Here is a 14,058-nt window from a genome sequence, read left to right as displayed (position 1 = left end):
AAAACAACTGCAAAAAGGTGGGAAATAATCACTCAGAGACAAAAAGCAAATGTAAAGAAGCATAAAATGACCACAAATAAATAAAAACAGTCAAAAAGAGGCACAAAACCACTGCAAAGAGATTTAAAACTATAGAGACAGTCGAAAAATTGCAGAAAAAATGCTAAACAACCACAAAAAGACAGAAAATGACCACAAATGACAGAAAACAACCACAAAAAGACAGAAAACAACCACAAATGACAGAAAACAACCACAAAAAGACATAAAACAACCACAAAAAGACAGAAAACAACAACAAATGACACAAAACAACCACAAAAAGACAGAAAACAACCACAAATGACATAAAACAACCACAAAAAGACAGAAAATGACCACAAGCGACTCAAAACAACCACAAAGAGACACAAAACAACTACAAAGAGACACAAAACAACTATAAAAAGATGAAAAATTACCACAAAAAGACAGAAAACAACCACAAAAACACATAAAACAACCACAAAAAGACAGAAAACAACCACAAATGACACAAAACAACCACAAAAAGACAGAAAACAACCACAAATGACATAAAACAACCACAAAAACACATAAAACGACAAAAAGACAGAAAACAACCACAAAAAGACAGAAAATGACCACAAAAAGACAGAAAACAACCACAAAAAGACAGAAAACGACCACAAAAAGACAGAAAACAACCACAAAAAGACAGAAAAGAACCACTAAAACATGTAAAACCACAACACTGTCCTCTGTAATGTGTCTTAAAAGTTTTCTAACCGTCAGTGTCGTGTTTCTTCTGCTGCCTCCTGTGTACAAAGGTATTAGCCTGGTTCTGTTTTCTTAGTGGTTTTCAGATGTGTGTTGAACTCTGATTGGATCTGCTGATGTCGACCACAAACCACCAATCAGGAGCCTCCACCTCCGGTTTACTTCCTGTGTAAACATGGCCGCCACACAGCTCCACGAATGTGAGGAAACCAGTTTACATGTTCAGTGTTTACAGTCCAGCAGTAAACAGCAACTCATGGACAAACCGCAGGAGCAAACAGGAGGTTCTGGTCAGGATCTGGAGGTTCTGGAGGTTCTGGTCAGGATCTGGAGGTTCTGGAGGTTATGGTCAGGATCTGGAGGTTCTGGAGGTTCTGGTCAGGATCTGGAGGTCTGGAGGGCAGGACAGTAGTTAAAGGATTAGTGGAGGAAACTGGAATCTCACAGAAAAACCCCAAAAACAGAGAGAAGACTTTTCTGATAGCGTTTACATTCCTACAGCCTCTAAAACCTCTGGACAGATGTTCCACCAGATCTTCAAAGATGACTGTCTTGGTTTCACTCTGCTCTGCTTGGATCAGACTTTCTACCTGTGTTTTAGTTTTAGTGGAACAACCAGTAAACCTGCTCAATCACTCATGAAGTTCAACTAAAATAACCTTTCTTTTTTCATTTTTGTGACCAAGTATTTCATATTAAACTATTCTACATGTTTAGTTTTGTATTATTGTGACCTGCAGCTACTTTCAGAAAATGTCACTAGTTGACTTCTGGAATGTCTCAAAGGACTCAAAACGTGTAGAACATGACTCAAAATGGCTTAAATGACCTAAAATACTCCAAACCTTATTTAGAATGTGTCAAAGATGAATTAAAACATACAAAATGAGACAAAAATTGTCCCAAATGAGAGAAAATGTGTCCAAGATGACTCCAAAGGTTGTTGCTGGTACTTTCCATTTGCCAATCAGATACGCGAGATCTGGTCACGTGACTCCCGGTAGACGCTAGCGGTACGGACCCATAGCATCGGTACTACAGGTACGGACCCTAAACCTAACCCTAACCCTAACACTAACCCTAACTTAACCCTTGCTTACCTTTCAACAGTTTGCAGTGGTTAGCAGCTTCTTGACTCGCGAGACTCGTGTACGGGTCCGTATCTGTCGGCAAATGGAAAGTGCCGTATCCGTAGTCCACAGGCTACGTATCTGTAGACACTACCAACTCCAAATGGATTAAATTACCTATAAAGCACCCAACAATATTTAGAAATGGTCCAAAATGACACAAAATTGGTCCAAGATGACTCAAAATGACTTAAACTACCTAAAATATGTCCAATATTATTTAAAATGTGTTTACATTTTTGAAATTACCATACTTTCATTGAGCATTTGCTTTGATAAAGTTTCGTTTCTGTTGCTTTAGTGTCAGAACCTGAATGTTTCATCCTTGAACTACTTAAAGCTGCCAGTAAACACCCACTTCTTCCTGTTCCTCTACAGACCGTTTCCAGTAAAACTACCTTTCTGCAGATTATTTCCCATCAGAAGATGAATAAATGTTGGAACACTTTAGAATAGTTTGTGATATCCAAACCTGTTCACTGTAACCACGACAACAAGTGTTTTTACACCCATAGAGACGTGAAATCTGACTAAACTGGTTCTAGACTGGGTTTGAATCAATAGACCTGGTTTTATTTTGTTTGTAACTGGCTTTGGCCTGTATTTAGACTGGTTTAGAACCTGGTTTTGGTCTGTATTTAGACTGGTTTAGAACCTGGTTTTGGTCTGTATTTAGACTGGTTTAGAACCTGGTTTTGGTCTGTATTTAGACTGGTTTAGAACCTGGTTTTGGTCTGTTTTTAGACTGGTTTAGGACCTGGTTTTGGCCTGTATTTAGACTGGTTTAGGACCTGGTTTTGGTCTGTATTTAGACTCGTTTAGGACCAGGTTTTGACCCATATTTAGACTGTATTTGACTCCGTTTCGAAGTCTACTTAGACTGGTTTTGGACCTGGTTTTAGACTATATTTGTCCTGGCTTTTAACTGGTTTTCCTTCCAAGCAGAAGATGTTGGAATATTTTGGGCTATCCAAATCTTTTCACTGTAACCATGATGACTCTTTTAACATCCATGTAGTGACGTGAAATCCAACTAATATCGGAGGCGTTCTAACCAAAATAAATAAAGTTGAGCAGGAACCTTTCTGAGGAACTTTCCACTGAAGGGACCAGGATTTGAAAACTATTTCTGAGGAGATAAAGTCACCAAACCACTAAAGGTTTTTACAACACGTGAACTGATCACACAGACAACACTGCCCTCTGCTGGACCCATGAGGTGGAACATCCATAGACAATATCACATCAGTGTTTTTATTTTATTATTTGGGCTGTTCCATCAAAAATCTAATAAATCTGACATCTGGACCCCTTATAGCAGGTGTTTGTACAAAGGATTTGTTCTGAATCAACTAAATAAATCAAAAACTTATTAAAAGTCATGAACATTAATGTTGTTTTTCCATTTCACTGACATACAATACATTTAGAAGTGATAAAAATGACTATAACATGCAGAAAATGATCCTGGTTTCTTCTTTCATCGTCTAGAACTAGTTCTGACCAACCAATCATCAACCATGCTGATATGAAAGTTTACCCAGAATGCATTTTTTCCCTTAAACTTGTGCAGAATGACTCAAAAATTGTGCGAAATAACTCAAAAGACATCCAAAATATTAGGGCTGGCTGGAATAAGAGTTTATGGGCTCCGGATATTCGGGCCCGTATGTCGTAATGTTGTAATATTCTCCAGTTGTCGGTAGGTCTGCTCTAGAACTTTTTCCAGCTGTCGGTAGGTCTGCTCTAGAACTTTTTCCAGCTGTCGGTAGGTCTGCTCTAGAACTTTTTCCAGCTGTCGGTAGGTCTGCTCTAGAACTTTCTCCAGCTGTCGGTAGGTCTGCTCTAGAACTTTCTCCAGCTGTCGGTAGGTCTGCTCTAGAACTCTCTCCAGTTGTCGGTAGGTCTACTCTAGAACTCTCTCCAGTTGTCGGTAGGTCTGCTCTAGAACTCTCTCCAGTTGTCGGTAGGTCTGCTCTAGAACTCTCTCCAGTTGTCGGTAGGTCTGCTCTAGAACTCTCTCCAGTTGTCGGTAGGTCTACTCTAGAACTTTTTCCAGTTGTCGGTAGGTCTGCTCTAGAACTCTCTCCAGTTGTCGGTAGGTCTACTCTAGAACTTTCTCCAGTTGTCGGTAGGTCTACTCTAGAACTTTCTCCAGGAGACATTCGCCTCTATGGACTTCAAGGACCTGGAACTCGGAAAACCTTCACAGTCTGAAGGTAGAACTTCACTTAAAGATAAATATAAAATCTATGGAGTCAGAATTAGTTTAAAACATGAAGAACATTAGAAAACGTAAGAAAAACATTTATTCAACATGATGTTGCAGCAGAACCAGACAGTTTACAGTAATGTGCACAGAATCAATGGATATAAACTTTATTCATCAGCAGAATCAGACTTTTACTAAAATATACGATTATCTGTCGACATGGAAACAACAAACACCGTCTGGTTAGAACGGAAGAACACAAAGACAAATCTGTTGATCTACTCCAACAGGTTTTATTAAATGTTCAGTGAAACATTGTGCAAAATGTTTCTGCTTTAAATGTTTCATCATTAAAAGTTAATTCTGGTTCATTTTAGCCTGACGTATTAATTAATGAGTCTCTACTTTAAACTGACCCTTCATTAGATATTCAGATAAACCAGTTCAGACTGGACTCAGAGTTGGTTCTGGACTAGTTTAAGACCTGGTTAGGACTCATTTTAGACTGGTTCTGGGCTTAGTTTTAGACTAGATTGGTATCTTGGACTGCCTATAGACTAGGTTTGGATTGAGTTTTAGATCTTAGACTAGTTTTGGCTTGCTTTAAACTGGTTTTGGATTTGGATTCAGACTGGTCTTGGACTGGTTCTGGATTTGGTTTTGAACTAATTTGAGATTTCTTTTGGACATGTTTTAGTCTTGGTTTTGATTTGGTTTTACAGAGATTTTTAAACTGGTTTTAGACTGAATTTGGACTGGGATTTGGACTAGTTAAGGGCCTGTATTTGGTCCGTTTTTAACTGGTTGTGGACCTAGTTTTAGACTGTAATTGGACTAGTTTTGCACCTGGTTTTAGACGGCATGTCGACTGGTATTGGGCCTGGTTCCAGACTAGTTTAAGATTGGTCTTCAAATGATTGTGAACCTGATTTTGGACTGGTTTAAGACTGGTTCTGGGCTTGGTTTTTACAGCGGTTTTAGTTTTAGTTTCGGACCTGGTTTTAACAGGTTCTGGATCTGGTTTTGGGCAGGATTAGGGTGCCAGTCCACCACTTTAAATGCTGTTTTCTGTGACTTCTAATCTCCATACTGGAGTCCAGACGGGTTCTGACCCACAGAGACACATTAATGTGAGTTTGGCTGAAATGAAGCAGAACAAACGTTTAACTGTCAGAGGTAACAGGATGGAGGTAAAACCGGTTCTAACGCACACTGGACTCATTTCACATTCTGTGAAACATCAATTCACTAAACTTTTACATTTATTTAAAATGTATTTGAGCTGCAGAAACTGAAAGGATAAAAAACTGTAAAATCACGCTACATTTACTAAAAATGTATCTGAAGCAACTTTAAAGCGGTTTGAAGGCTTATGAATGTCACAAACCCGCGTCAAACACCTACGACACGTTAAAAAACATCTAAAACTACATTCATCGGCCCAGAAGGCATCATCATCATCATCGCTGCTCACAGACCTCAAAAGACACAGATGTGGTTTAAAAATGGTGCAATAAAGCAGAAAACTCAGACACCTGTGGGTTCAGAGCGACGGAAAGAAAGGTTTGGTGTTCGTTCTTGGAGCGACTGTTGTGGTTTAAAGCGGTAAAATGGAAGACGGACTTTCACCGAACGCTCTGAGACATGTGTAGTGGAGTTAGCATCTCCTCAAAGATGGCTCCCTTCACGTTGGAGCCTCGGAGGTTCGCTTCCTGGAGGTCACAGCCGGACAAGTCGCAGTTCTGGAGAGAAAATCAGAGCAACCGGAGTTTATCATTGACCTGCAGAAGCTGAAACACAGCGGCGGCGCTCTGAGTGAAGCTCTGGCTGGTTTGTTAGTGAAGATTTTACCCTCTAAAGTTGAGAATTGTAGCTTAGCATAGCATTAGCCTCAGGTAGCTAGCTGAACCAGACACTTGAAGCTGCAGAGTTCATCAACATGAATACCAGTTAAACAGCATTGAGGTGTGTTTGTTTTATGGACGGTCGGTCAGCAAACACACCTGTAACTCCACCTCAGTAACCAGTAAGAGGCTCCACCTTGTGGAAAAAACAGGAACTACAGCTGATCTATGACACGTTCAGTGAGCTGCAGGTTCCTCATCTTCTGCCTTATTGGTTTGTGACGATTTATCAGTCGAATACCACAAACTACGCTGGTCATTAGTACGTAGAAGGCAGTTTTGAATGTTGAGGATAAATAAATGCCCTCAACATTCAAAGCTAGCTAACGCTACATGTGCTCCGTGTTCTCACCTCCAGGTCGGTCCCGGCCAGCGTCGCTCCTCTCAGGTTGCAGTTCTTCAGTTTGGCGTTCTTCAGTGTGGCGACTCTCAGGTTGATTCCCGTCATCTGACTTCCCTCCATGTCCACGTTCTTCAGGTTCGCTCCTGAAAACAAGCAAAAGTTCAGGACCAGATTCATCTCAGTGAGGTTCAGGGATCAACCGATTATCAGGCTATTTTTATTAATGACTACTGATAAAATAAATGTTCTACTTTAGCTGAGTGGCGACAGAAATGAGTCTAAACAGCTGATTATGATCACAGGAAAGTGATACTGAGACAGATAAGTTCTCACTTAGGTTAGCCTTCACCTAATACTATTTGTAGCATCACATCTGTCTAAACTCAGATTAGCTTTAACACTCTGTTAAAACTGGTACCAGAGACACAAAAGCTAGAACTACAAAGCACAAATCAACACAAATCGGGACATTAGCTGCCGTCACAGCGGCTAATGCTACGCTAGCGGCTAGCAGCTAACTTAGCAGGCAGCCAGAGAAAAACTGAAACAGCTGCTACAAAAATACCCCTAATAAAGCTCAAAGAGACCGGTCTCAGTGGGTAGAACAGCAGCAGACAAACCGATCAACGTCAATGGATCGATCGATCGATAAACAGAGAATGTGCAGAATTGATCCCTGTGGTGTTTATCAGAATGTGATTGATCCCTGTGGTGTTTATCAGGATGTGACTGATCCCTGTGGTGTTTATCAGGATGTGATTGATCCCTGTGGTGTTTATCAGGATGTGACTGATCCCTGTGGTGTTTATCAGGATGTGACTGATCCCTGTGGTGTTTATCAGGATGTGATTGATCCCTGTGGTGTTTATCAGGATGTGATTGATCCCTGTGGTGTTTATCAGGATGTGATTGATCCCTGTGGTGTTTATCAGGATGTGATTGATCCCTGTGGTGTTTATCAGGATGTGATTGATCCCTGTGGTGTTTATCAGGATGTGATTGATCCCTGTGGTGTCTATCAGGATGTGATCGATGGGTTCCTTCACCTTCCAGATTTGCTTTGATTCCAGCCGGATCTTCAAAGTTGCATCCTCTGAGCGACGCTCCTTCAGCGTTGGTGCACAACATCTTCACTCCTTGAAGGTTCGCCGACTGGAAAAACAAAAACATACAGAAATATGATATCAATATATATATAAATGTACAACAAGATTCCTTCTTTAACAGGAAGTTACGCCAACGCAGATTAAATTACCAGAAGTGTAGTCCAAAGGAAGTCATTTGTAACGGTAAAATGTGGTGATTTATGCTGTAGGAACCTGGTTTTGGTCCATAAAACGGCAGTGAGTCCCCAGACTTGAACAGATTCATGAACCAACAACAATAGTGAGAGACTCAAGATCTAAATCCATCGAGTTTCATCTTCTAGTAGTCAAACATAAAGATAAGATCGTATCTTTGTGTTTTATCGGTATCAGACCGATCTTTTCCTCTCTTCACCGACTCCCCATCTATTTTCATGTACATTTTAACCCATAAGAACCCACAGTGACACCAGTGTAACAAGCACTTTGAGTGCCCCAGTCTCTTCCTTGTAAAGCTTTATGTCTGGCCTTAACTCATTAAAAGTCCTTTCAGGAAAAATGGGTCTGGGTTCTTATGGGTTAAAAAAATGCTGATTACTTCTAAGGCTTCACGTGGCCAATCACCACAGGGTATCTCCCACCTCCTTCAGCCAAACGCCCCAACAGAGCTCTCAGGTCAGGCCAACAGAATTCCTTGTTGTCCCTCTAACCGAGTAGAAAACGTGCGGTGACCAAAACTAGAACGTTCTTCCTCTGCAGCTGAGAGCAATCGACTCTGTGGAGCGTTTATGATGCGGCTGGAAACCTTTTTATTCTGATAGGCCTGTAGCTGCTTTATTCTGTTTATCGTTCTGATGCACTTTATTTTAGCGGCTGCTCCCGTTTCAACAGTTTAATACCTTTAGCATTATTGTTTTTGTTTTGATTCTTGTTTTGTTTTTGTGTGTATAAATACATTTTACTTACTTATCTATAGATATTATATATTTATTTAAATAAATGTTGACTCAAATAGAGCAACACAAGGAGAGATTTATCTACTTTCCTGTAGTCATTTGTCTTTTGAATACGGTTTTAAACCACTAATAAATCCCATAAGACTTCACCTGGAGCTGCAGTTTGATTGTGAACTTTCTAACCAGACAATAGAGACACAAGACGACCACAAAAGCACACAAAACAACCACAAAAAGACAGAAAAGTAATGCAATAAGACACAAAACAACCACTAAGAGACACCAAACAGCCACTGAACTGCCTTATAAAGACTTCCATGTGAGTTTTAGTCATATTTTTTGAAGATATCTTTAGTAATTGTCCTCCCCGTGCTTTTATTGTGATCTTTTTTATCTTTCCCACTAGCCTCCGCTCCACCTGCACCTTGTCAACAACATGTTTGAGAAATTCAAACCTTTTATGGTTGTAGTTGTATGTTTGATAACAGACAATAATTAGCTTTGTGTTATTTGTTTAACTGTCGTAAAGAAAGGTCCCTACTTTTTACCATCTGAGCTAATAAACTGTTAGCCTGGTATTAGATGCTATGTTTGGTAATAAAGCATCTAAACTCACGTCCAGACAGGCCATGGACAGGTCGGCTCTCTCCAGGTTAGCTCCACTCAGGTTAGCGTGGCTCAGATTAGCTCCTCTCAGATTAGCCATCTTGAAGTTGATGTAGCGAAGATCCAGGCGAGACAGATCAGCTCCGGTGAAGTTCAGACCCTGAAGGACACAAACACACGTCAATAACGAGTAAAAAACTCTTTAAAACATTCAGGATATTCTGATGTGCTGCTAGAATCTGAAAGTTTAGCTTCAGATTTACAACAAACTCACTGAAAACCTGAAACTTCATGTAAATTAAACTGCTTATTCTGTGACATCTGGGAGCATTTATTCACATCTGGCTCTGAGAGTTTTATTAGTGTATTGTATATTAGTGTATATTAGTGTGTACTGGTGTGTATTTTTGTGCATATTAGTGTGTATTATTATGTACTAGTGTGTATTATTGTGTATTTTTGTGTACCTGACAGCGTAGCTCGGACTTGCTGGTATTTTTGTGTATTTTTGTGTACCTGACAGCGTAGCTCGGACTTGGTGGTATTTTTGTGTATTTTTGCGTACCTGACAGCGTAGCTCGGACTTGCTGGTATTTTTGTGTATTTTTGCGTACCTGACAGCGTAGCTCGGACTTGCTGGTATTTTTGTGTATTTTTGCGTACCTGACAGCGTAGCTCGGACTTGGTGGTATTTTTGTGTATTTTTGTGTACCTGACAGCGTAGCTCGGACTTGCTGGTATTTTTGTGTATTTTTGCGTACTTGACAGCGTAGCTCGGACTTGCTGGTATTTTTGTGTATTTTTGCGTACTTGACAGCGTAGCTCTGACTTGCTGGTATTTTTGTGTATTTTTGCGTACCTGACAGTGTAGCTCTGACTTGCTGGTATTTGTGTGTATTTTTGTGTACCTGACAGCGTAGCTCTGACTTGCTGGTATTTTGTGTATTTTTGTGTACTTGACAGCGTAGCTCGGACTTGCTGGTATTTTTGTGTATTTTTGCGTACTTGACAGCGTAGCTCGGACTTGCTGGTATTTTTGTGTATTTTTGTGTACTTGACAGCGTAGCTCTGACTTGCTGGTATTTTTGTGTATTTTTGTGTACTTGACAGCGTAGCTCGGACTTGCTGGTATTTTTGTGTATTTTTGCGTACTTGACAGCGTAGCTCTGACTTGCTGGTATTTGTGTGTATTTTTGCGTACTTGACAGCGTAGCTCGGACTTGCTGGTATTTTTGTGTATTTTTGTGTACTTGACAGCGTAGCTCTGACTTGCTGGTATTTTTGTGTATTTTTGCGTACCTGACAGTGTAGCTCTGACTTGCTGGTATTTTTGTGTATTTTTGTGTACCTGACAGCGTAGCTCGGACTTGGTGGTCGTCGCCAGCAGGAATCTGATGAATTCTTTCCGGGTCAGAGGTGAATGATCATCAGGAGGCTGAGACGACTGAACACAACAGACACAAACGTTTAGCACTGAATACACAACTCAGTCTGGAACACACACTTTATACACACTCTACACACACACACACCTTTATGAGTGTCTCCAGCTGTTCAGCCAGCTGTTCAATACCAAAGAACCGAGCTTCTTCCAGAACACCTGCAGAGGAAAGAATGAAATTATGTCATCATATAAACCTGATGTAACGATGTAAACCTGATGTAAAGGTGATGTCATGATGTAAAGGTGATGTCATGATGTAAAGGTGATGTCATGATGTAAAGGTGATGTCACGCTGTAAAGGTGATGCCATGATGTAAAGGTGATGTCATGATGTAAAGGTGATGTCATGATGTAAAGGTGATGTCACGCTGTAAAGGTGATGTCATGATGTAAAGGTGATGTCACGATGTAAAGGTGATGTCACGATGTAAAGGTGATGTCACGATGTAAAGGTGATGCCACGATGTAAAGGTGATGTCATGATGTAAAGGTGATGTCATGATGTAAAGGTGATGTCATGATGTAAAGGTGATGTCATGATGTAAAGGTGATGTCACGATGTAAAGGTGATGTCACGATGTAAAGGTGATGTCACGATGTAAAGGTGATGCCACGATGTAAAGGTGATGTCATGATGTAAAGGTGATGCCACGATGTAAAGGTGATGTCATGATGTAAAGGTGATGTCATGCTGTAAAGGTGATGTCACGCTGTAAAGGTGATGTCACGATGTAAAGGTGATGTCATGATGTAAAGGTGATGCCATGATGTAAAGGTGATGTCATGATGTAAAGGTGATGTCATGATGTAAAGGTGATGTCACGCTGTAAAGGTGATGTCATGATGTAAAGGTGATGTCACGATGTAAAGGTGATGCCATGATGTAAAGGTGATGTCATGATGTAAAGGTGATGTCACGCTGTAAAGGTGATGCCATGATGTAAAGGTGATGTCATGATGTAAAGGTGATGTCATGATGTAAAGGTGATGTCACGCTGTAAAGGTGATGTCATGATGTAAAGGTGATGTCACGATGTAAAGGTGATGTCATGATGTAAAGGTGATGTCATACTGTAAAGGTGATGTCATGATGAAAAGGTGATGTCATACTGTAAAGGTGATGTCATGATGTAAAGGTGATGTCATGCTGTAAAGGTGATGTCATGATGTAAAGGTGATGTCATGATGTAAAGGTGATGTCATCGTGTGGGGAGGAGGCGTGTCCTACCCAGAGGATTGATGCCCTCATTGATGATCAGCTGACCGTGTCTCAGGTAGTTGAGGATCGGTTCAAAGTAGTCGGGGCTGCGATCGATCAGATACGCTCCCTGAGAGTCCTGCTTGTTCCCCCAAACATCTGGATCCAAACACACATCGTTACAACCAGGAAACCACACACCGATCAGTCAATAATCAATAACTCTACTGATCTGATCACCTTTCTCTCTGAACATGTGGGCCAACATGCTCTCAGGCTCTTTACTGACCAACGTGCTCCTGAAAAACATATTAGCAAAACAAAACTGATAACGCAGAGGTCAAATATTTTTAAATTCTTTCACAATAATTCAAAACTAAACATATAAAATCCTTCTAAGAGGAAATATTTGGTCAGACCACAAAAAACTAATTAAAATAATAATAAAACATAAATAACATTAATGTTTAAATCAATTAAAATATCAGCTTTGAATAAACAGAAAGCATCATCAGGTCTCTGCAGCTATGATTACATTAATATTTCACACCTGGTGGTGGTGAAGCAGCGCCCGCCTACGTTCAGCGTCAACCAATCAGTGTGAGTCTGACACCTGGCTGGACCAATGAGCTCGTCCTGAACGTCTACACAGGGAAAGGTACAGGTGGAGGTGGAGTTACAGGTAAAGACACAGGTAGATTTAAAGGTCATTCTTCATTCTGCCAACAAATGAAGATAAAATAATTTTCCTCTAAATCAGACGTTCTAAAGCAGCTTCTTTGCTGCAAACAGAAACAATTCAACGTCGGTAAATTCAATTTCTGACTTTTTCACTCATTCTGAGGCTTTTTATTGAGTTTTTAAGACATTAAAAAGCTGTTTTTATTTCTAACAAACCTTCAGATGAATCTCCGTCTGATACGTAGAGAACGTCATCGTCCCTGGAGACAGAAAGACACAAACTGATTATAAATATAGAAAATTAAAATAATAAAAACACACAGTCTGATTATAAACATAGAAAATTAAAGTAATAAAAACAGTTTGATTATAAATATAGGAAAATAAAATAATAAAAACACAAACTGATTATGAATATAGAGCAATAAAATAATTAAAACACAGTTTGATTATAAATATACAACAATAAAATAATACAAAAGCTCTGAACTCAGATTTCCAACATCAAGACGTTTCCTCACGTCACTTTTATTTAGTAATTTCTGTATTTATATATTTATTAAATTGTTCCTGCATCGTTCATTGACTAATTTCTGTAATTTTGTCGTTTGTCTCATGTTTTTGTCGCACTGTGTTTACTTTTTGTCTCACTTATTTTTGTCATTTTGTTTCACTTTTGTTATTTCTGGACTCATTTGTGTAGTTTTTTTGTCTCATTTATGTAGTTTGTCCATTTTTTGTGGCTTTGGAACATTTTTGTCTCTTTTTTGTTTTGTGCCTCATTTTTGTAATATTTTGTCGTGTGCTTTTTTTGTGTGTGTTATCAGCTTGGCTGAATGTGAAACTGGACTGAGGTGAGTTTGACGCCCCTGGTCTCATCTACTGATCACGTGACTTACCTGATCAGCGCTACGTCATCTATGAGGCCTCCGTTCCCGTTATAAACACCGGAAGCTCTGATTCCCAGTTTGGAGCTGGCGGCGGTCAGGAGGTCCTCCAGGGAACCGAACACGGCGACCACCTGTACCGGAGAACCGGAGAGGAGACACCGGAAACACCGGAACAAGAGGGCGGACGTTAGCTAACTGCTAAGCTAGCAGCCCCACAAACACCGATTCCCCGGTTATCCCGCCTCCCTTTACCTTCCCGTTGGTGGAGCTCCCGTTAACGAACAGCGTGACTCTCCTCATGGCTCCGTGGATCAACCGGAGCGGCTCCTGCTCCGACTTTTACCCATCAGAGGAGTTCGGCTGTTCGGCTGCAACAGTCTCTCTTTCTGCCTCTTCCCTCTGGACGCCGCTCAGACGCCCACAGCGGCGGAGCAGCCAATCAGAGGGCTAGATTTAATCCTAACAGCCTATCAAGACATGGAGGGGCGGGGCCTGTCGCGCTCCAGATAATTGATTAGTTTTCATGTTTTTATAAATTTTTTATATATTTTTATTTTTTAACTAAGCAATCCACACACTGCAGTCGAAAAATAGATGAGGAAAAATCTGTATTTTTTATTGATTGAAATTTATGTCTCTATTTTTCCAATGTTATATTTTTTCATTGCCACTTTAATTTAATTGTTTTGCTTCTGCTTTTTACTCTTTTCCACATATTTTTTTACTGTATGTTATCAAATATAAATTATTTCCTTTTTTTAATTACTACTAATTATTCATTGATTTGTGTCTTTAAGTTCTAAAATTATTTATTTACATTTGTTCCTTG

The 14,058-nt window shown here is 40.0% G+C and overlaps 1 protein-coding gene across 1 annotated transcript; it reads right to left on the bottom strand.

Moving 5' to 3' along the window:
* Nucleotides 1-4,395: 4,395 nt before the first annotated feature.
* Nucleotides 4,396-13,658, bottom strand: LOC127530884 (BTB/POZ domain-containing protein KCTD9-like). The gene is made up of 12 exons (XM_051938709.1): nt 13,482-13,658; nt 13,239-13,360; nt 12,556-12,599; nt 12,209-12,302; nt 11,899-11,957; nt 11,689-11,817; nt 10,549-10,616; nt 10,365-10,460; nt 9,027-9,176; nt 7,416-7,521; nt 6,379-6,512; nt 4,396-5,864 (listed from the first exon to the last, which is right to left on the bottom strand). The coding sequence occupies exons 1-12, from the start codon at nt 13,527-13,529 to the stop codon at nt 5,748-5,750; spliced, it is 1,167 nt and encodes a 388-aa protein (XP_051794669.1). The 5' UTR covers nt 13,530-13,658; the 3' UTR covers nt 4,396-5,747.
* Between the last annotated feature and the right edge of the window lie 400 nt (nt 13,659-14,058).

The sequence above is a fragment of the Acanthochromis polyacanthus genome, chromosome 18 (assembly GCF_021347895.1).
Source record: "Acanthochromis polyacanthus isolate Apoly-LR-REF ecotype Palm Island chromosome 18, KAUST_Apoly_ChrSc, whole genome shotgun sequence".
In the NCBI taxonomy this organism is placed as follows: Eukaryota; Metazoa; Chordata; class Actinopteri; family Pomacentridae; genus Acanthochromis; species Acanthochromis polyacanthus.
Note: the sequence above shows the minus strand (reverse complement) of the source record. Positions and strands in the feature narration are given on the sequence as shown.

Bases quoted from the DNA above. Each gene is read 5' to 3' on its own strand.
- LOC127530884 (XM_051938709.1), bottom strand. From the start codon at position 13,529: ATGAGGAGAGTCACGCTGTTCGTTAACGGGAGCTCCACCAACGGGAAG. The intron at 9,177-10,364 runs GTACACAAAAAT...TGTGTCCTTCAG, and splicing joins AGTCCGAGCTACGCTGTCAG to GGTCTGAACTTCACCGGAGC. The intron at 7,522-9,026 runs GTGAGTTTAGAT...TTGTTTTTCCAG, and splicing joins TGTCCATGGCCTGTCTGGAC to TCGGCGAACCTTCAAGGAGT.